This window comes from Phascolarctos cinereus, unplaced genomic scaffold (assembly GCF_003287225.1).
Source record: "Phascolarctos cinereus isolate Bilbo 61053 unplaced genomic scaffold, phaCin_HiC Scaffold_726;HRSCAF=1367, whole genome shotgun sequence".
Taxonomy (NCBI): domain Eukaryota; kingdom Metazoa; phylum Chordata; class Mammalia; order Diprotodontia; family Phascolarctidae; genus Phascolarctos; species Phascolarctos cinereus.
This window is the reverse complement of record NW_027556098.1, coordinates 228,912,496-228,936,629: the sequence shown is the minus strand read 5'-3', so window position 1 is coordinate 228,936,629 and position 24,134 is coordinate 228,912,496. Positions and strand designations below refer to the sequence as shown.

At 36.2% G+C, this 24,134-nt stretch overlaps 1 protein-coding gene across 5 annotated transcripts in view; it reads right to left on the bottom strand.

Moving 5' to 3' along the window:
• The window catches only part of DPP4 (dipeptidyl peptidase 4), a 296,755-nt gene that overhangs the window by 223,260 nt on the left and 49,361 nt on the right, over positions 1-24,134 (bottom strand). For all 5 annotated transcript variants that reach the window (XR_013483048.1, XM_021004926.2, XM_078146997.1 and 2 more), the window contains exons 11-19: positions 17,435-17,570; positions 15,854-15,898; positions 10,047-10,154; positions 9,730-9,797; positions 8,931-8,984; positions 8,200-8,321; positions 5,388-5,435; positions 5,025-5,123; positions 1,105-1,174 (exon numbers count right to left, since the gene is read on the bottom strand). Coding sequence is in view for 4 of the 5 variants with exons in the window: in XM_021004926.2 (XP_020860585.1) it covers positions 1,105-1,174; positions 5,025-5,123; positions 5,388-5,435; positions 8,200-8,321; positions 8,931-8,984; positions 9,730-9,797; positions 10,047-10,154; positions 15,854-15,898; positions 17,435-17,570 (750 nt within the window). In the remaining variant the exon portion in view is untranslated. The remainder of the gene's footprint in view (positions 1-1,104; positions 1,175-5,024; positions 5,124-5,387; positions 5,436-8,199; positions 8,322-8,930; positions 8,985-9,729; positions 9,798-10,046; positions 10,155-15,853; positions 15,899-17,434; positions 17,571-24,134) is intronic.

Here is a 24,134-nt window from a genome sequence, read left to right as displayed (position 1 = left end):
CTGATAAACTTTAAGTTCTCTTCCAACCAGAGATGTGCTTGAGCCAGCTCAGACCAGCCTACAAGCTAAACAGTAAATTGTAAATGCTACAAATCAGAGTTTGACTTACTGTTTTGTTCACTGTCTAGACTTAATAAAATGATGGAGAAAATGTTAATAATTAAGATTAAACTTAAAAGTGTGTCATGTGTATAGTATTTTTTCCCTAGAAAGCTGGTTATTAAACATTTACCAGCACACCACTTCTTCTACCTTTTAACTTACGAGAAAAGTATTGACAGTAATAGGAATTTAGGATGGGGAAGGAGTATTACTGAAAGAATAAATATGGACAGGAGTAACCTAAATGTTAAAATAATAATTGAATATAACTATCACTATGGTTTTCAAAAAGTACTTACAAAGCTGAATTATTTAGAAAAGATTGTGCTGCTGATTTGTCCACACTGTAACCTATCTCAATATCCATATTTCTTAGGCAAAGGCTTTATGATTTCTCTAAAGTATAAATAATATTCTCATACCTCATCTTATCTCCTTCATTAAGAAAGGGGAAAAGGAAATCATATACCTCTTCACAAATTAAGAGAGCAGAACTTCGAGGGAAAGAAGGATCCAAAGGTAATCACTAAGAGATGTTCTAGTGAGACAGAAGAAAGGAATAGTGAAGAATGTCAGTCCTAAACCATAGCCACTGTTTCTTAAAATTCTCTTTTAAAATTAGAAGTACAGGAAAACTGAAGATTACATTGCTAGCAACCTCAGAATGACGTAAAGAATGGTCATGGTGACAGATGCAGAACATGTCCACTTCTTCTCTGATGAAGATACACAAAGTCAGATGACTTAAGGGAAGGATATGAGAGAAGAGGCCTAGATTAGTGCCTCTAAAGAATGATACCAGGGACAGCAGGAAAGCCTTCCCACTGATTTCTGATTCCAAAACAGATGTAGAAAAATCATGAAATCGCTACCAAATGCTTCCGAAAACATAGGGGAAAATGTTATCGGATCCTTCAGAAGACTATTCCAGGAAAAACATCATTAAGTAATGCCTGGCTATTAACACCCAAGTACATTTTAATCCTTTTAATTCATACTTACACCTCTATCAGAAGAGGGTATTTCTTGAATTTATCAAAATGAGGAGGCAAAATCATCTGGTACCAAAATTCTAAATGAAAAAAGAAAGTGAGTGAGTTATGAAAGGCTATCAAAAAACACCAATACATGATATATCTGTATATACAAGTATATATGCATGCATATCATAAGCTACAACCAAGGCCTGAAAGAAGACAAGCTGCAATAGAACAGAGACAGAAACTAATTGGGTTTGGTTCTAGTATTTTTTTAAAAGATCTAAAATACTCTGTAAAATTAGTTTGAAAATATTTAATTAATAAAATTGTTTTAATTGTATCAATAGAATATATAGTGCCTGACAACATTAAAGTGCCTGTTAAAATTTCTAAGGCATATATATTATTACTTCATTTTTGGAATCCAAGCTATCTATTTTGTTTATGACTTATGTTCTGAGTTTTTCCTCCAAAATGTTTTCCTTTCCCTTGAAATTTCCTGAAGCTATTTCAGATATTCAGTTGGCCTCAACTTGATTTTAAAATTCTGATTTAATAACATTTTTGTAAATTGAAGAGCAGAGACCTAGAGAAAGAGTAATCTATTATTTACTTGCTGTATCATCTTGGCTTTGGACTCTTAATTTATTTATAGACACATTTTTAGTAACACTTGCCCCTAAATAAATTAATTTCCTTTGCTCTGAAATTCAAAATGGAAATTTAGACTGGGGTGTTTTTAAAGTACGTACGGAAAAGATAAAATGCATCTGATGAGGTACAAGATGATTTCTAACTAAAATAGTTTTTAACTCATTTTCTTTATCTCTTCTACTTCTTGTTTTACTTTTCTGGTAGTTATTTCAGTATGAAAGAGGAAGGACTGGTTTCTTTATGTACGAAGATAGACTTTCTCTGCTTTATACCTTACAGTGTGCTGGCACAGAAAGCTAAATTCTATTTTTTGTGTCTCTGAACTAAATGTGACGCTGAAGCGAATACCAAAAATTCAAATTTCCATCGTGTATATTTACCACTGGACCATCATATGGAGAACCACGCAATTAAAATGGCTGATTATGGAGGTGTGTTAGTGATTCATACCATTTGCCCTTTGATCTCCTCCAATCAATGCCAGGTGACTAAACTGAAGCGCTTCAATTTTGAAAGCATGTCATCTTTCCTAGTTTCCCACCTCACTTGAGGTGGGAGAGGAAAGGAGGGCGGGGAGTGTCAATTATTCCATGAGTAGATTTTTAATATACAGCTCTTCTAACATCTCTTCCTGCACCTCAGTTTGTTTTGAAAACAAGTTTCTTGAAAAGCCTTTATAGAAACTGTAATCCTCATTTCCCCGGATACTTTATTTAAAAGTAATCCACTAAAAAGGGAGGGGGGGAATCAGACAGCTAAAAAGGAAGACCTTAACATATCATCTATTTATTAGGATTTTGATACCTTGCTTACTTCCAAAAAATATATTAGAGGTTGCACATAAAATTAAAAGTAAGAAATGGAGCAATTAAAAATAAAAACAGAACAAAATCATTTAAGAAGAAAAACTGATGTTATTAGACATCTGAGATGAACGAATTACTGTAGTCATTAACAGCTTAGAAGGATGGCATTGTTAGTTAGTCATAAGTTGCTGGGGACTTCTAACCATTTCTTATTTGTTTGGGAATAAGGAACGAAGACCACCAATTTACTGATGGCTAAGGCCAGTAAGGACACAAGAATCTGAATGGATGCTAAGATTACAGCCTAGAGAGCTATGAATGAAATAGGACTTATGCCATGAAAATACGTGTTTCTTTAATATGATCCAATTGTTTCCTGACATAGTTGGGGAGAAAATGGTTGATTATTGTGGACCCTAGAGACCATAGGTAGGAAACCTCCATCAAAGAAGATGTAGATGGTCCTTGTCTTGATCTTATCTGAGATTATACTGGTTGATGCTGCTAGAGCCCAAAGAAGAATTTCCACCAGGATGGCTGCAGTTAAAGTTGGGCTTCGAAAGTGTTCAAGATGAAAGCAGTTTAAGTACTGAGAACAGCTGTAAATCAGCTAACCAATATTTAAAAGAACAGGATATAATAGGTGATGATACTTTGAAGTTCACAACTCAAGTAAACAGCATGTCTTCTTGAAGATTTCTTACATATTGGAAATCTCTGCATACAGCCTGTGGCTGGCCAAGGTATTGATGCAACAGGGCTCAGACCAGTCTTTTATGTTCAATATACAAAATGAGTTTTAGAAAAAGATTCAGAAATTCACTGTGCCTCTTCTAAGGAATAAAAAAGCATTTATTAGGCACTTCATATCTTCCAGGCATAACACAAAGCCTGAGGTCTAAGACTGAAGTTTCCAAATGAATAATGACAGACGATGGTTGTTCAGTCACGTTTTGACTCTTCATGGCCTCATCTGCAGTTTTCTTGGCAAAGATACTGGATTGGTTTGCCATTTCTTTCTCCAGATTATTTTACAGATAAGAAACTGAGGCAACAGGGTTAAGTGACTTGCTCAGGATCACACAGCTAGTAAGTATCTGAGGCTAGATTTGAAATCAGGAAGATGAGTCTGCCTGACTCCAGGCCTGGCACTCTATCCACTGCACCACCTAACTGCCCTTAGGTAGAAGATATCAGTACCCAATTACATAGTATATTGCTGTAACCTAGATTATTTCATGGGGGCAGAATGAGGAGTTGACAGTTTGTTGTACCTAAAATGTAGCAGCAGCTTCTCTGTTAATCCACTGTTTTTTAGAACTCCTGCCTCGGGTCACAAAATTCTGACTGCTTGAATGCAAACTCTGCTAATCTACTATATTTCACCTGTTCCTGCCCCAATCCCATGCAGCCATCCACCCTAGCCATTCTGTCATCTGCACTGCACTCTCTGCTCTATCCACCCCTACCTCCATTTTCAATCTCTTGCTCAGAGAATGGTGATCAAGTCAACTTTACTTTTGCTTCTACTGCTTTACTAAACTCTTCCTAAATAAAGCTTTCCTTTACAAAGGGCAGGAATTGGACTTCCAGCTCACTCCATTTTCCTCTGCAGCTCGGTTTAGATTCAACTCCAAGGAATATGATGCCTCATACTGTTACCTCCTGGTGTCCTGTCCCCCACCTCCTTTCCAATTTCCTTTTGTGCATTGTCTTCCCCCATTAGATTGTAAGCTTCTGGAGGGCAAGGATTACCTTCCTTTTCTTATTTGTACCCCAAGAGCTTACCACAACACCTGGCACTTAGTAAGAGCTTAATAAATGTTTACTAAATTGAAATGAATTCTAAAAGGGAATGACAACTGACCATAACCTGATTCCATTCACCATCTCCTGGATGCCCCAGACCAAGACACTTTCTAGGTTCTCCTAATACATGCTATCTCCTTATACTAGAATATATATATCCCTTGAGGGCAGGAACAATTTCACTTTTGTATTTGTATCTCCAACAGCTAACACAATGCCTGGCAACTCAGAAGGCACTTCATAAATGTTTTTTCATTCACTAATTCATTATAAGAATGTTATGTTATAAACCAAATGTTTAAGGAGTCCTGATCAAAGATGTGGCAGGAAACAATAGCTTTTGAAAATGTGAACAACAAAATTTCAACATACATGCAGTGTGTACTGTAAGGCAATGCTTTTTTTTAAAGTTAAGTTTCTCGTTAAAAATAACATTGTATGACTCATATGGAAATATTTTACATGAATGCACACGTATAGCCTATATTTGATTGCTTGCCGTATCTGACAGAGTCTGAATTTGGAATTCAAAACTTTTGTTTAAAATGTTAAAACTGTGTTAACATGTAATTGGAAGAAAATAAAATTTATATATTAAAAAAATAATAACCATGGATGTATATGAAAAATGCTATTCCAGAATAATATATACATGTAGGCTTAGTTAACTTACTTGTGTTATTCAATATAAGGAAGTCAATTTCTTTTGTGGGCATCTGGACTTCCTTCAGCATATTTTTCAATTCTGAGTTGTTTTCCTGCACTTCAAGTACTAAGCAAGAGAATAAAAAAAATCAGTAATTCATTTCAGTCTGAGTCATTTTTATTATGCAATATATTCAAATAGAAAAATGTGACTCATTGATACATAATCCATATATACATGAGATTCTAAGGATTTTCTATGGTTCATTGTCAAGGGCCTTAAAACTAAAGAAAATAATGCTATTGGAGAATTATATTCACCATTAATCACACACACACACACACACACACAAACATAGCCACCAAGGAAGGGTGAGAGCTTACAAGATACCTGTAAAATTATGGCTGCTGTACAGAACATAAAGGGGAATGCCAGGGCCTGTTAATATAACAAAAGAAAAGACAAGTTTAGGTGAATGATTTTTTTTGGGGGGGTGGAACATTGGGTGGATGGGAGAAGGGAAGATTGCATTTGCTGCTTTTCAAAGATGCGATCAAATGCCTTCAACTTTACCAGAATGTTTTTATAATTTCCATTTTCTTTTCTTTTTCATAAAACCTGTTCTAATAATAAGGAGGGGCAATAACATAGCATAGTAGACAAGTCACTTCAGTCATTTGGATAGTGATTTTCTTATTAAAATGAGGGTAGACAAGATGTAGCCTAAAGGCCTCTCCAGCTCTGACATTCCCTAGGGTACCAACATTCCTTTTTATCCATTTTAGAGTACCCACTGGCTGGAGGATTTGTGCTCTGCCCTGTTTCAGTAACAATGGTGATGAATTTTCATTTAGCCAGCCTCACCATTTTTCCTAATCCTCCTGATGACCAATGCTATACATTTATAGGACAGTTGGTGTTGATGAAACTCTGGTAGTGATTTCTTAAAAATTATTTCCGCAGAGTACAAAAAAAAATTAAACCTGTGAACATTTCCTTCAGAGAAAAAGACAGAGAGCTACAGGATCACAGATTTAGACCTGGGAAGTTCCTCAAAGACTACTGAGTGAAACCCTCTTGTTTTACAGATGAAGAAACTGAGGACTAGAGAGGTTGTTAAATGATTTGCCCAATGTTGCACAGCTAATAAGTGCCTGAAGCAAGATATGAACCCAGGTCTTCTTGTGTCCAAGCCCAGTGCCCCATTCACTATACCTTATAAACACTATTACACACTAGATAAATGACAGAGAGACAAACAAACCTACATAGGCAGATATAGCTGGACCAGACCTGTGACTTCACTGATATACAGAGCACCCAATGAGGAAACTTACTAACCTGAGGTAGACAGGCACACGCTCTGTAACTTATAGTCTTAGAGAACTGAAGAGTTACTGTCCAGGTACTGAAAGGCTAAATGACGTGTCCAGGATCCCCCAGGCAGTAGATATGTCAGAGACAGAATCTGAACCCAGCTCTTCCTGATTCTGAGGCTGCACACTTTGATGTAAATACACATACACACATATGTTCCTTTATATATTTACACATATGTTTTGTTTCATTTGTAATAATGATGACAGCTAACACTGACACAGTGTCTACTATATGCTAGGTAGGCATTGTGCTGAGGGCTTTATCAATATTGTGTCATTCGATCCTCACAACAACCCTGGGAGGTAGGTGCTATTATTACCCCTTTTGAGTCAAATATAAGTTAAGGGATGTGCCCAGGGTCACACAGCTATTCATGTATTTATATGTATACATGCACGTATGTCTCTGCTTAGATCAAATCCAAGCTCCTTAAATTCAGAGACTATTCCATTATTGGCTTTATATCATCAGCATCTGGCACAGTGCCTAACACACAGAAAGCACTTCATAAACGCCACCACACACAACATAAAGAGACAGATAGAGACAGAACAAAAGACAGATAGAAAGAGAAAAAGGAGTTGTGGGAGATTCTTGTAGCTTATATGGAAATATATGTGTGCTTTATAACTTCAAATTTTTACTCTAAGCTAAGGAAATAGAGAGCCTGAAAAATAGCCAATCTCAATTCTACTTTGGCAGCTACGTCCTCTTGAGCATGCTGATTGCTTCAGCTACTGTTTATCTGATTTTTAAATCACTTACTATTACTTAACAAATTGGTAAGAATTACTACCTTTCAGAAAAACGAAAAAAGTGACTAGTTTGGAGATCTTTATTTGGTGACCTCTTGAGACTTTTATTTTTTTATTATGGACTTAATAAGAAGAAAAATTATTGTATAAGAGGTCATAATTGTTTCTATAACTGCCTAAGATTGCTTCTGTGATTGTATAAACGATCATAAAAGAAATGTGTACTCTTTTTAAAAGTACGCATTTCATTTACCAAGGTAGCAACAAAATTTCTCTGTTTGCAAATGACACAGAATCTTTATTCCTTTAAGGAACATGAATTTTATATGAAGCTGGTTAGTCTTCTCAAAAGAATACCTAAATCCAAACCAAAAACAGATGAGCTCCACAGCAGCACTTTCCCTGTTTATAGTATCCATGTGCTCAGGGTTAACAGCGTCAAGGGAGACTCTAACTTCCCCAAGTAAATTTCAATAACAGCAATGTTCAGCATCATAGCTGTGTGAACAATTACTTTCCATGAAGGTGAATGAGGATGGTGAGTAGACCATTAGCACCATCATCACAAAATATTTCTTAAGTACCCACCTAGGAACCATTGTAGGACACTACTCATTGAAATAAAGTAGATTTGAACCTTACAAATAAAGAGCTTTCAAACTATATAATACACTACATAATATACAAACAAAATATACTAGTACCAAAAGAAAAAGAAAATTAAACAGAGAAGGCAGACATGATCCTTGCCTGTAAATACATAATGGTATGTGAACAAGTGTTTTTAAATCTTAGGAATCAGAGTTAATAGAACTTTAAAAAAAACCTCTAGTCTTTCCTTCTCGTTCTATAGACCAGGAAATTAAGACCTAGAGAGGGGATGCTTGTCCAAGGTTACAAAGGCGGCAAGTAGAACAACTGAGATTTTAATTCAAGCTCTCTAACAATAAATTCCACTATAATCTATTAATTTGACTCAGTTATTAATTAAGTGAAAGGAGGCATCTCAGATTGCCCTGCTGCAAAGTAAACACTGGATTACACGATCAAATTCAGTTCAAACTCACCTGAACATCTTAGTTGATAAAAATTTGCTTTCTGGCTAAATGATACTGAAAAATACTGACACCTTTCTGGATTAAATTCACAGGTAATGCATGTCACAAGTTTAGACGAATCAAGATTAATTCTGGAAAAGTAAATAGTCAATTGTTAATGCCTGGATTAATGAATAATCAGAGAGAACTAAAGGAGCTCGTTTTCCAGTTAGAAAAGTTATCAGTGTCCTAAAGTAAGTCAGTGACATTCAACTATTTTCTGAAAATAAGCTTTTAAAATCCCAAATCCCTAAACCTGTTTTGTAGAAATATACCAAATTATATTTTTAAAATAACCCAATCCTGGTATATGATGTCCTGTAGTTCCCATGAATGTGGAGAGTACATAATACACTGAAACACATTTCCCTCCTCTAAGTAAAGGGATGATAGATTATACAGGTGTGAAACGGAACAATGATGTCATCAGACATTGTCAATATGTCAGTGTGTTCTCTTAACTATACTTTATTTCAAGGGAGGGCTTGGTGGGGGAAGGGGAGAGAGAATTTAGCTATTAGGAAGTGACAATGATGCATAAATAAACAAAAATGCCAACATTTTTTAAAGTGCTCAATAAAGGAAGAGTGTCATATCAATGGACAGCTACAATGTAGTGAATACCAAGTTGAAGAAGAAACAAAAAAAAATTAAAAAAGTAAAAATATTCCAGTTTAAAAAATCGATGGAACTCTTCTCACCTATAAAGGTTTCTTCCTCCTGGCATTCCTTTGTATTCATTACTGATGTAGTATCTGAAAATAAAAAATGGTTACTGTTTTCAAATGACTCAATGTATGGTAGGCAGAAATGGACACACCAAGTGGCTTTTTCAAACATTCAGTGACAAAATATCCTGTTCCCTATGCTGCATTCAGCTAAAGGTACAGCAACAGTAGAATAGAATAGGTAAGAGGCAAGAGGTGGAATTAAATAGAGGCATAATATCATGTCTTCTAAACATATGAAAATCAGGCTACCTACCATATGTTAAAAGAAAAAAAAAAGTACTGAACACATTCCAAATGGACTACCACTTATTGATAGGAAGATTCTGCCTACTTCTACACAAAAACTAAATCAGCATCATAGGTTTAGAGTTGGAAGGTTTCTTACTGGCCACTGAGTTCAACAGTTGTCAGGCAGCTAGGTAGTGCAGAAGAGAGAACGCTAGACCAGGAACCCTTCTGAACTGAAATACTTCATCAGCTACTACCTACCTGGGAAAGAGGTATTATTAACTTCTCTGTACTTCAGATTCCTCATCTGTTAAATGAGAAAGTTGGATTTGATAGTCTCCTAGGTCCCTCCAGACTCTAAATCTTTGATCTCCCATAAAGAAACTGAGTTTTCCCACAGTCACAGGGAGGGTAAACGACAGAAGGGGATTGTGAACCCAAGCCCTAGACTGCAAATACAACTCTTTCTACTCTATTACTTCCTTAACCACTATTATTATGCCAATAAGTTCTACATATAAATTATTAATAGAATACTTACAGATATTCATTGGTGAGAGCTTCTATCTGAATTACTTCCCACTGTCCTTCAGTAATAAATGTTTCTTCCTGAGGAAGGGTTTAAAAAGCCATTAATTAAAGGGTGTATACTAATTAAAATTGAGAACTGAATCAATTACACAGACAATTCAAGTAACTATATCCTATGTCCCTCCTGAAGAAAAACAAAACTGTCTTATTTGTATACATTCATCAAATTGATCATATGATTATGCAACTATCAATTTCCTTTTTGCATAAGATCTTATTCTAGCCCCGAGAAATTGCAAGTCAGAAACATTAGTAAAGAATACTCACTTTTGTGTTAACATTAAAATGACAAATGTGTTTATAGCCATCCTTATTGCTGATAATTCTGTAGAAGTTATTACCGTCTGATGTAAAGTGAGGCTCCGAAGGTCTAAACTAAAAAAAGAAATTTAAGAAAAAAGGTTAAATAATAATAGAGCCTTGGGCTAGTCACTTAATCTCAGTTTCTTTGGCTGGAGAATAATCAGACTGAACTAGGTGATCTAAGAGGTCTTTCTGAGCTCAAAATCTATGCCCCTTTGATTCTAAGTCCACCCCAGTACCTGTTTAGTAAATACTACAATGTTTACTATTAAATGGTACTGACATAGATGCCAAATGAAAATTGAGAGAACTATTTTCCTTCACAAGGCTAATTCTATTACTGCTGACTTTAAGTAAACAACACACATTCTCTTTTCATTTTCAACAAGGACTGCCCTATTGTCACAACTGTGTGTCTTACAAATAGAGCTAAAACACTCTTGCCTATTCCTTTAATTAAAGAAGGTAGAATCTTCAGGTTGGTGATGTTTGGTGTTGGCGCCTTCTGGCAGAACGAAAAGTGAGAGAGGAGACTGAGCGGACAGTTTTCCTATCATTCTAAGCACTGTTTTCTTAATGAAAAAGCAAAATGTGAATTCTTCGATCTTACTTTGGATCAGATACAGTGAGGCATAGGGTGCTGTGCATTGCAAATTCGAAATTTTAAAGTATATAAATTCTTACGTCTGCCATTTTCACGTTAAGGTCTTTTCGTTTTCTAACTATATTTAATAATAGAAATCACAGTTCTATAGAAGGAAAATTCCCATATTCCTACAACAAAAACTGGGAAGTAGAATAGCACATTAATTAAATTGAAGCAGGCTTCCCATCAAGCTAGGAAAGAAAATGTCATCTTTAAGACTTTGATTTCCATGAAGCATTTGACAGCAGGTAGGAGATGACCCACTTTTTAAACTGATGATTTATTTCATCTTTGATGTTTCATCTTGCAATTCCTCCTGATTTGAGGGAAAGAACAAAAATGCTTTCCTCTTCTATTGAATGATTCAAAGTGAATTCATTTCTGGAGCAAGCTGGAATGTGCAGTACACTCGGTGTTCTCATTATGGAACTCTGAAACACATTCCCCTCTCTAGACCTGTGTTCACAGCCTTATCTTTTTAATACATTTCCCTGTTTCCCCTGGATGGAGTTGTGCCTAGTAGAAATGTGTGAAAAGTGGCATCTGTCTGGTTAAATACAGAGAGGAAAAAACATATTTTTTTCAAGGAGTCGTGAGGAAGTGTAGCATGTCTCTTGCCATGGAGGAAACCACTTTTCATGTTGGCAAACCTCTCCCCTCTGTCCAATCAGTGCCTGGAGGAATTTTAAATGCTTTAGGTTTCACAGAGGCCAATTCCCCCAAGAGAGCGAGTCAGGATTTCCCCAAATTAGGAGTGGCATCACCCTTTGAATAAAAAAAAATGTGAATCCATCCAGATAACATTTTTTTTTCTTAAAACTGACATAAGTAAATGATTGCAAGAAAAGAAAAAAAAAGAGAAAAACACATGAAGTCATTTGTTTACCATGGAAAACAGTATGGTGGATCTTTCTTTCTACTCCATAGCTGTCACAATGCAGTTCCTTTTCAAGAACTTGTGTAATGCAGTGGCAATGAGAAAAATGTGGGGGAAAAAATCTATATGCTTTCCTAGAATGTTTCTAAGTGCTTAGTAAAATATGAAACCAAATAATGATCATTATTTCTTTCAAAGATGCATTCCCATGTGTACCAGCAGGTATTGCAGGGAGTAGGGTAGACATGTTACTACTTTCTGTTAGACAGAATTAGACTTCCTTGGACAACTGACCTTCAGTGCTGACAGTGGATGGGTAAATGTTCTGTCACTGAAACATCTAACTTGAAATGAGTTGCCAGCTCCCTATATTTGAGAATTCCTTCTGTTCTGCCTATACGGTTGCTTCTTTACCACTGATGGAATTACTAGACTGGAAGAAGAGGTTAATGTTTTCAAGTAGTATTTCAGCATTTCAGCAAGGCATTTCATTTTTATAAGCTGCTAAGAAATGCTAATGGACAAGACAGAGAAATGTGGGCTGAAGGAGAGCACAGTTAAGTTGATTTTGAACTGGCTGAAAGACTGGACCCAGAGAATAGTGACTAATGGATCAATTTCAAAATGGAGAAAAGTCTTCAGGTGAGTAGACTAGGAATATGTACTTAGTCTTACGGAACATTCTCATTAGCGACTTAGATGAAAACACTGATGACATGTTCATAAAAAGTGAAACTGACATAAAGCTAGGAAGGATAGTTAGTGGTTGTTCATTTTGAATATTTGACCTGTGGTCTAAAAAGTTTTCAATGGGTTAAAACAAAAGGCTCAATCTAAAATGACTGAAATTGCATAGGGATAAATGAAAATGCCTGTATTTGTGTGTGGGGGAAACAAACAACTGTAAAAGTGTATGATGTGGAAGGAAAAGATCTGAAGATTTTAGTGAACATCAAGGTCAGTAAGTCAACAGTGTTATGTGAAACCACACATCAAAAACAAACAAACGAAACCACCCAAGCCAGTTCTATGGCTGTGTTTATTGAAGCAAAGGGTCCAGAATGATGGAAGTAGATCCTGGTCTACTCTGTCCTGATCAGATCACTTAGAGTATTGCATTTAGTTGCAGCTGCCACAATTTAAGAAAAGTATTGACATGATGGAGTCCATCCAAAGAAAGATGACTCAGATGGGAGGGGGATATGAAGCTATGTCACATGATAATCATTTGAAGGAATTTAGAATAGTTAGCCTGGAGAAAAAGAAAGAAAAAGAGTAAAGGATATATGATCACTGTCTCCAAGTACTTACACAAGTGTCGTAACAGTAGACAAAGACTTAAAACTTATTTTCCTTGGCCTTAGATGGCAGGACTAGAAACAAAGGATGGAGATTGTAGAGAATCAAATTTTGAAAAAGAAATATTCTCCAATAATCAAAGCTGCTCAAAAGTGGAATGGGCTATGTCCTGAAGTAATGAGTACCCACCAATGGAGGTCTTCTAGAAGAAGCTGGATGATCCAACTGGTAATTAAGATACTGGGGGAGTTCCTGATCCTATAACAACTGGGAATATACAATCACTGATGTCCTTTTCAACTGAAAATCAAGTCAAATCCATAAACATTTATTAAGTGCCTACTATGTGCCAGGCACAATGCCAAGTGCTGGGACAGGAGGGCAAACAAACCAGCCTCTGCTGTCAAGGAGCTCAGGCTAAAGGTGAAGACTACATGCAAACGACTACGTACCAACAAATTCAGAGAGAAGGCACTAAAATTATGAGGAATTTGGAAAGGCTTCTTAAGAAGGTAGGATTTTAGCTGGGATATGAAGGATACCAGGGAAGCCAGGAGAGAGATAATTTCAGGTATGAGAGACAGACAGTGAAAATGCCCAGAGTCAGGATGTGGAGTATCTTGGTAGAGGAATAGCAAAGGGATCAGTGTCACTGGATCCAGAATACATGGGAGGGAAGTGGGATGTAAGAAGGAGGAGGGTAGGTTATGAAGAGCTTTAAAAGCCATACAGTGGATTTTATATTTGATCTTGGAAGCAATAAGGAGCCAGTGTGTTAACTGAATAGGCAAGTGACATGGTCAGACCTGTGGAAGCTCAATCTTACAGCTGAATAGACTGGAGAGGAGAGAGACTTGAGGCAGGGAGAACAGCCCAAAAGATTACTGCAAAAATCCAGGCATGAGGTGATGAGGGTTTACACTAGTGTCAGAGGAGAGAAGCGGGTGGGGGGGCGCATATAAGATATGTTACGAAGGTAAAATTGCCAAAATTTGCCAACAGATTGGAAATGGGGAGAAAGAGTGAAAAGTTGGGGATGACACAGCTTTTTTGAGCATGGGTAACTAGAAGATTCTATAATTTTATTATTTTTGGTTCTACATGTCTTATTTCTAACCTTTCCAACAATCTTTTTTTCCATTTTCCCCCCACATGCTCCCTCTTCCTTTTTTAAACTTAGTATGTTAAATACTACCCCAAAATTCATCTATATTCACAATACCTTCAGATTCAGAAATAAAATGTATACATTAATAACAAACATAAGGGAATCCTAATTTTTCTTGCAGCTCCTTAGATTATATGAAACCTTCTTTTGCCATGAAGACTTCATCAATTTCTCTCTAATCCTCATCTCTGCTCCATAAACCCTTAGGAAAGAGTTGGCTTACTCCTTGTTCACTGATGCTACTTCTTCCACTGCTCTTCAAGGCTAAGACAGCCTTTTCTCTAAAGTTCATTCCACCCTCTCCCAATCCTTATCACTGATATTTACTGACACTCTCCTCACCTACCTTTTGGATTTTGGCACCTAGCTTATAGTATTATTCTCATCACACTTTCTCATGCCATTATCCTGAGTTTTTCCAAGAGTCAAGTTGCTAATCCTTCTAATACCTACTCTTTGAATTCAATGTCTACAACCTTATCCATACTCCTTTAAGCCATTAACTACAGTGGTCACATCTTAGAACATCACTCAAAAGTATTCAACTTCCAAACTACAGATCTGTGAATATCTGGACCAGAGACTTCCAGAAGTCTGAAATTCTATATCTGAACACAGTATTCTGTACTTCTACCTTTCCCATTTCCCTAACTCTTCTTACGTGAAGTTTGGTCTCTAGATTTCTATTCTCTTAAACTATCAACCTTGTTCTGGCCCCTCTACCCACTCACAATCTTTTACTCAAATATGTCAACAATGCTCTCCTCTCCACTCCTGAATTCTCTTGACCTCTTTACATTCCAAAATTCACACCATATTAATCCTTAACTCTGGTTAACTCCTAAAACAGCCTCTTCTTTATTTACTAATATGAATTCTTAATCATGAGGACTCAGATCTTTAGACACTTTGCTCTTTTACCTCCACCCACTATCAATGCCAAATTCTGCTTCTGTCCCCCAATCATCCCATTACAAGAATCCTTGTTCAAATCTTCTGTTCTTTCATCAAGTTATTGTAATAGCTTCCATTCTGTTCTTTCTGCCATCACTATATAACTTTTCCAATCCATTACATCATTGCCCAAGTAATCTTTCTAATATACTACTGTCATCATATCGCTTTTTTTAAATAACCTTTTCATGGTTCCTTCCCATCTCTCAAATAAAATATAAATACACACTTCTCATATATTAAGATCACAATGTAGCATTAAAATGCCTTCCAAGCCTTATCTCAACTTGACCTTCTTCATATACTTTATGGTCCAGATAGATGGTATTATGCTCTACCTCCTTTCTCATCCTATCCTGTTCTATCTCTGTGCAATACTCATTCTATCTCCTATATGTTGAATGGCCTCCTCATTCCTATTTTCATCTGCTGAAGTCCCTTTCTTACTTCAAAAGTCCAACTTAAATGCTACTTCATTAAGCTTTCCAAGATTCATTTCCCCATCATGCTAAGTGTTACCTCTTTCTAGTCAAATTTCTCATGATACTTTGCCGAGGTCTCTTCTTGGAACTTATCATACTCTCCCTTATTATTATGGTTACATGGGGATATGTCTTGCCTAATCTTCCTCTCTCCCATTCTCTCTTCTCAGACTATAAAGTAACCATCTTTATATCCCCAACACCTAGGAAAAAGTCCTGTCCATAGAAAATATTTAATAAATATTTCTTGAATTTGAAGAGTTCTGCTTTCAAATGCCTAAAGATGAAACCATTTTAAATATCTAATCCACATGTTTAAGAACTCCATAAATTTTAAATACTTACTCTTCCAACCCAACCAGTAGAACTCATTTCAATCTTCTGTTTATCCTGGGGAGGAAAACAGAAAATGTTATTTTTTTAAGACTGGTGAGAAAATATACAATATGACTAATATGGAAATACGTTTTGAACGACTGCACATGTATAACGTATATCATACTGCTTACTGTCTCAGGAAGGGAGGAAAAAGGAGGAAGAAAATTTGGAACTCAAAATTTTAAAAAATGAATATTAAAACTTGTTTTTACATATAATTGAGAAAAAATACTATTCATAAAAAAAGACTTCAGAAAAAAAGAAACAATAAATGTTAGTCTATGGTTAATATACAGGTTCAAAGTATTCCTCTGAGATGAACAAGAATATGAGTACAAAAAAAAAATCGAAAAATACTTCCACTGATACACTGTTTATGCCAAGAGCTTCTCAATATCTATCTATCTATCTATCTATCTATCTATCTATCTATCTATCTATCTATCTATCTATATAGATCAGGGGTAAGCAAGCTACTGAAAGGGCCAAATCCAAATGGAGTGCCTATTGAGCTAAGAATAGTATTTTACATTTTTAAATACAATGAAATTTTATTTAAAAATGTAAAAACCAATCTTAGTTCTCTGGTGTACAAAAACAGATGGGGAAGAAGGAGCATAATTTCTCTACTCCTGATCTTGACCAAGGATATCTAAACTCTTTTTGTAGTGAGGAGTTACTTCGCTCATTACTGGAAGACTCTCCACTCTCCAACTCCCAGGGGTAGTGGTATAAAAGGGAAGACTAACAATAAGTCCATAAGTGATAATGGAGGTGTTTCCAATGAATTCTTATCAATGGTAAATATGGAGAAGAATGTGAGAGCAGCCTTTAACCATCTTCACATCCCTACAGCTCAGTGAAATTTCAAGCACAGCAGAATATAATCACATTTCCTCACAATCCCTTCCCATCACTGTTGTCCATGGGCCATCTTGAGGGAGAACACAGCTAAACAATCAATCTGGCCTTGAACATCTTTGAGGATCACGGGACTGAACTAAACGATTAGGGTCCACTGATACCGAATTTATGTAGGATTATAACTAAACTATTCCACATAATTCTATACGGTGAAGCCTAATAGTTACCAGTTTTATTCAACTCCTAATGACCTTTTTTACTTAAAAATATACTTTAAAGATATTTAAAACTGATCATTAATCTAAGACTGTTAGAGATTCAGCTAATATTCATTTCATGTATTTTTCTGTTTAAAACACTATCCTCTATTTGCAGTTATTGCCTTTGTTTTTGATCTTTATTTCTAAAGTCTATAAGATTCTGTCTTTGTGAGATGTTAATCACCTGTCCCAAGTGTGGTCTTCATAAATTCAAGTAATAAAACTAAAAATAACAAAAGTTGAAAACTACCAAGTTTCAGGTGATACAAAAATAAAAGTAATTAATCCACTGCCCTATCACATGGTTGGTTTTTTTGAAGTACACCTTCAAAATGGTTTGCTGATTTATGGTTCCTAATATACTCTCTGCACTTAATTTGTCATTCAAGTTTCACTTTCAAGAAGTATCGACATTCTATCTTACCACTGCACAGTTCCATCTTCCATTATCTTTCTCAAAGTCACAAATATCCATGACTGAATAATTCTGAATCCTTCTGAGCCACTGAAGAGAAATCCTTTCAGCATTCACCCATGTCACATCACACAAGTAATGATCACTAGAGACAATGAAGGATAAAGTTTAGCTCCTCATAAATTTTTAGGCCATCAGACACTTTACTTTGTACTGATATGAGAGTAATGAACCATACTGTGAAGTAAGATTTTATTTGCTTGTCAAAATCACTTAGTCCCATAATATGCACCTTTTCCTGAAGCTTAAAATGTACTTAATTTTGAATGAGGAGAGAGATCTCTGGAAACCAAACGACTGTCTTAGAGGAAGAGGCAACAATACTGAAATGATGGCGGACTCAACTACAACTTAGACTTTCTCTGCTAATAGGCTGTGGAGTAAAGGGTGTAAAGGGTAACATTTTCTGTTCTGAAGACAGATTTGTTGATTAGATACATAGGCCGAAGTGTTTATAGACAATTCAAAATGTTTTTGTGTACATACTCTCCAGATCAGGGATACTTGCAGATGACATTTTCTCAACTTAAGTTTCCAAAAAGAAAAAAATAAAATAAAAAATCTGTAAATGCTGAGAAACAAGGACATAAAAATGTTTTTCACCAAGTCAAAACCTGAACTGCATAAAGATACTAAACTTAAATAAATTGGTACAAAAATGTAGAAATCTCTAGTCACTCTCTCCCAACACACACACACACAGACACTCTTAAATTAGTCCACCGCAAAATGGATTTTTTTTCAAACAACCTAAAGCAAAAAGTATCAAATCAGTAGAGTTTATTACTTAGGAATAGACTAGACTCAGGATTTCATCTGAATAAAGAGGATAGTCTTAGATGATTACCTAAAGCACTGAGAGGTTAAGTAACATGTGCATGGATCTTTCAGAGACAACCCCTTAAACCATAGCCAGAAGTCAGCCTTCCTGGCTCTGAAGCTGGCTCTCTACTGACTAGCACAGTGGTGTCAAACTCAAGTAGAAAGAAGGGTCGCTAAACCATGTGTAAGAATCCCTGCACATTGATTTAGTTTTATAATTTAACATTATCTATGTTTTATTGTATTTTTATTTATTCTGTTGAACATTTGCCAATTACATTTTAATTTGGTTCATGCCACACTCAGGAGTGTTGTGGGCCACATTTCTGACACCTCTGCACTAGGGCACACTGCCTCATTTATATAATTTACCACTCATATGACCCAAATTGGACATAATTGCCAGATTATGGTAATTATGGTAACATATCATTCTTCTGTTAGAAATCTTTAATAGAAATCTACTGAGGAAAATAAGGTCCAAACTCCTCTGGCTTTAGTTTATGCCTTCTACAATCTGGTCCAACTCTACCCTCTCCTATTACATCTCCCATTATTTCACAGGAAAAAATCTGATTCCAACCAAGAAAATCTCCTGTTGAACTGGTAACAAACTAATCTCACTCTTGCCTCTGTACATATAATTAAGTTATCTACTTCTCACTCAGAAAAATACTGAGGCTTAGTGGATACAGATCCTCAGAGTCAAGATCTGAATTTAAATAATTATGGCCAAATGGAATCCCTTAGCCCATCTATCCATCTATATAAATCTTACTCTCCTCATTCTTTCCCACTGCAGTCATGCCATCACCTAGCAAAGCCTTACTGTGGTCCAAGCTAAATGTCACCACCTATACAATGCTTTTCCTGAATTAGTTGGAATTTATTCTTCTCTCCTTTACATTCTTAAAAATTCAACATGCACAAATTTTATCAAATGATTACTACAGTGTGTGTAATGTATTCTACCAGCTAATGAGCTGGATACAAAGATAAGTAAGATGTGGTCCTTAATTTCAGTGAATTCTGTGTCTAACTGGGAAAATAAGAAAGGTGAACAAACAGAACAGAAACTAGCTTATAGTAAATGCATGGGAGAGGTACAAAAATATGTAATGAGAGCTTTGAGGTAGGAAGTAACACTTCAATCTAGCAGCTATGGAGAAAACTGCATGGAACAGTGGAATGAGCATTGGATCTGGAGTCAGATTTCCTGGGCTCGAATCTCACCTCTTATTGCTTACTACCTGTGTTACCTTAAGGTAAGTCATTTAACTGAGGTCCCTTCTATTACCAGGCCTACAAGCTGATACCTAAACTAGACAGGATTTCTACAGATGGAGAGAGATGACATTTATATAATGCTTTATGACTTACAAAGCAAGTCACATTTATTATTTTATTTGAGATGGCCTTATCTTGTACTGCCAATAAAACACTTAACCATATTGCCTTGTATTGTAGACATTTGTGCCCAGATGAGATTTCTTATCTGCTAAATCTAATTAGCTTTTCTTATTCTTCACTCTCTTTGACCCTTGTATAGCTATAGACACATTACAGACACCCAAGCATGTCTGTCCCCCTCCCACCCAACCCTCTGCTCCAGACCCTCTTTTCTTGTTTCTCAATATTATTTTCCTTTGGTGATATCATTAGCTCCAATGGGTTTCAATTATCATCACTTCAAGATGACTCTCAAATCTATATATCCCACAATAATTTCTCTCCTGAACTCTGGTCTCATATTTCATAAAATGTGACAGATTATCTAGATATGCCTTAGGCATATCTCAAGCCCAACAGGTCCAAAATGGAACTCATCTGTCACCCTAAATCTTGTCTTCTTCTAAATTTCCCTATTTCTATTAAGGATACCATCCAAGTTCACAAACCTGAAGTCATTCTTGACTCTTCTCTCTCCCTCATCTTATATATTCAATCAAATGAAAAGTTTTCTCAATTCAAGCTCTACACCATCTTTCCTGTCCCTTTCCTCTTTAACAGCCACCACCATCTTGGTTTAAGCTAAGCCTGCACAACTTGAGGCCTGCAGGCTGAGCCAAAGAATTTTGGGCTGTCCGCAAAAGATGTAGAGGAAAACACCCTTTGTACATAGAGGAAATCTTTTGGCTTGTTATAAGCAGCACAGGCTGCAAATTGTGCAGACCTGGTTTAGACCATTGTTACAGCTCAACCTAGACTATTTCAATAAACTGCCAACTGACATCTCTGCTTCCATTACCTCCCTTCTCTAAAATATCTTCCACAGAGCTGCTAAAACTATCTTCCTAAGGCATAATTCTGATAAAATAAAGTTAAAAAATCATCAGTGGTTCCCTATTGCCCTAGGATAAAATAAAAACTCCTCAGCCTAGCATTTGAATCCCTCCACAATCTGGCCTCAACTTACCCTTTTAGATATTCTAAATTACTATCCTTTCATACACTCTCCCTTTTAGGCAAACTGTCCTACTTTTTGCTCCCTACTGCCATCTCTGTGCTTTTGCACCATTCGTCCCTCATGCCTAGAATATAGTCTCCCCTCACTCCTGATCTCCACCCCCTCAGCTGTTAGGTTCCCTCTCTCCCTCCTCAAACTGCCTAGGAATGACAACTATATACATGTATGTCCTCCTAGTAAACTGTAATCTCCTTGAGGACATGGATTCTTTGATTACTGCCTTTCTATCCCCAATGTATAAACAGACAGCTTGTACATAATAAGAGCCTATTAGATATCTTTTGCATCAAATCTCTACTGATAAGCTGACAATGATCTGGAGAGAAAGTACTATGTCTTAGACATTTTGTCCTGCACAAAGCCTTTTACATATGTGCCTCATAAATATTTTTTAAATGAAAAAAGCAACAACCTAAAATCAACTGTTATAAAACTAAAGCTTGAGGTAAACGATCTTCTGCAGCATGGCTACATTCTGTGTGGACAAAGTTACCCCACATCCATCCATCCATCCATCCATCCATCCATCCATCCATCCATCTATCCATTTCCTAAAGCACAAGGAGAGATGGGGGAAAAATGGTAGTGAGGAAGCTCTTTATGTCATCTTCTCCACTAAGTCCTCTTCCAGTGCTTCAGTATGGGTTCTCAATAATTCTGTCAGTGGAGTTCAAACTCAGGCAAGTCCTAGAAAATTCAGACTTGGCAATAGATTCTACATCTTTTGTACAAGAACCATTCTTATCTACATCTGCAGAGGCTCATCACTACAAAGATGACCACAAGGTAATAAATTTTTATGGACCAAGGAGTTGCAATATGCCACAAATCTTCAGAATTAAGTATTAAAGAAGTGTGCCATAAGATACCTTTATTTAATCAAAGACTCATATCTTTTGATCAAAAACTGATAGTAAAAAATTAAGGTCTCCTCCCTCTAAAACACAAATAAATGAGTTGTAAAGTCAAATAGTTCAATCAAGTGTTCCAGGGGTCTTTCCAGTCTATTTGTACTCTGAATAAAGTTCAACGAACTTCTGGCCTTCTACTTTCTTTGTAGTTCTCCAGAGCACCAGAATGAGCTCTGCACACATAGACTTAATGATATAACAATAAATGTTAGATCTGCATATTTCAAGTTCAACGTAAGGGGAAGAAGAATGGGTGCATGCAATTTATCCATCAGCCAAGAGAAGAAGAGCCTAAGCTATGGTAATGTACCACTGGTAATAATAAAGATGCAAAAGGGTCCAATTGTGTGCATTATTGAAATTCTTCAATTCAATGTTGGGAGCAAATATATTCAACAAATAGTGCTATAAGCAGGCCCTTACCTAAACATATTTTCATGCTAAAAAAGGATTAGAAAAAGAGAAGAATTAAACTCAGAAAAAGGACTAAAATAAATGAAAGCATCATATCTGGGGGAAACTTGACCTGTCGTGTATACACATGAGCCTAGGATAGCTTTAAAATACTAAAGACTGTGGCTGAAACAGATCCCTTGGACTCTGGACTCTGATCAAGCAAATGGCTATGTGGCACACTTTTCCATGAGGTCAATAAATTCAATTCAATTCAATAAACATTTACGTAGCACCTGCCATTTGCAAGACACCATGCTAGATGAGAAATACAAAGATACTAAATGCTAAAGTCGATGTCTTTAACATGCGTATGTTCTAGTGGGGAGAAGTATACAGTATATACATAGAAAAGTATATAACACATGCTAGAGAATGAGACAAAATGTTCTAGGAAAATTTAAGAAGAGATAATTCTAGGCAGAAGGGTGGATAATGGGGATAGAGGAGGATCGTATCTAGTCAGGGAATGTTTCACAGAGAACAAGGTTCCTGAACTAAGTCCTGAAGGAAGAGAAGGAATCTGAAAGGCAAACTGATGACAAAGTACATTCCAGACAATGGAAATGCAATGGTCTTGGGATATCTAACATGATTTTTCATATGCAAGTCATATTTAATGCATAAAGGAAACTTATGTTTCTATATATGCTACAACTGGAACTTTGATAAGCCAAAAAAATCATTCCTACCATATACATTTCACATCAATTGTTTTTAATCAATTTCCTAAATTACCTTTTGTGTAAATCTGGTTTTTGCCTCCTAGGTTTTCCTAAAATGAGTTATAACTCTATTAGAGAAATAAGACCCAAACAAGCAACAATAAATTGTCAGCTAATTCAGTAAGTAATCAGTGGAAATTGAAGGACACTGTCATTCTCTGAATTACAATGCCCTCTACTTTTCTGATCTTTTGGTCCCAGCTCTTCCATGAGTCCCTAAAGCTTGATCCCATGTCCTCATCTGTATTATTATGGAGTTAAACTAGGTAATTTCCAGGATGCCTTCCATCTCTAGAGCCTATGACTAAATTTACAAAAGAGGGTGAGAAGTATTAGCAAATGGCAGCGGAGTTGAGTATTAGCAAACAGCAGCGAATAGCGTATGAGACAGAGCTTTGGCCTTAACAAAAGGGATATAGGTTTGAAAAATGCTCCAGACACTTACTAGCTGTAGAAATAGGAGCAAGTCACTTTACCTCTTGAAGTATCAATTTCTTCCCCCTTAAAAAGGGAGTAAAAATATTTGTATTATCTAAATGGTCAAAGGATATGAACAGGCAGTTCTCAGACGAAGAAATTAAAACCACATCTAGTAATATGAAAAAATGCTCTAAATCCTATTGATTAGAGAAATGCAAATCAAAACAACTCTGATATACCACATCACACTTACCAATTGGCCAACATGACAAAACAGGAAATGATAAATACTGGAGAAGATGTGGGAAAATATGAACACTAATGCACTGTTGGTGAAGTTGTAAACTGATCCTACCATTTTGGAGAGCAATTTGGAACTATACCCAAAGGACTATAAAAGTGTGCACACCCAGAACTTCCAGGGATATATCCCAAAGAGATCATAAAAATGGGAAAAGGACCCACATGTACAAAAATATTTATAACGGCTTTTTTTGTGGTGGCAAAGAATTGGAAATTGAGGGAATGCCCATCAATTGGGGAATGGCTGAACAACTTGTGGTAGATGAAATGTAATGGAATACTATTGTGCTATGTGGGTAGACTTCCAAAAAAACCTGCGAAGACTTGTATGAAGTAATTCTGAGTGAAGTTAGCAGAGCCAGAAGAATGTTATACACAGTAACAGCTACATTGTGTGATGACTACTTTGATAGACTTAGCTCTTCTCAGCAATGCAAGGATCTAAAATCTCCAAAAGTCTCATGATGGAAAATACTATCCACATGCAAAGAAAAAATTATGGAGTTTGAATGCAGATCAAAGCATACTATTTCCTCTTTTTTTCCTTC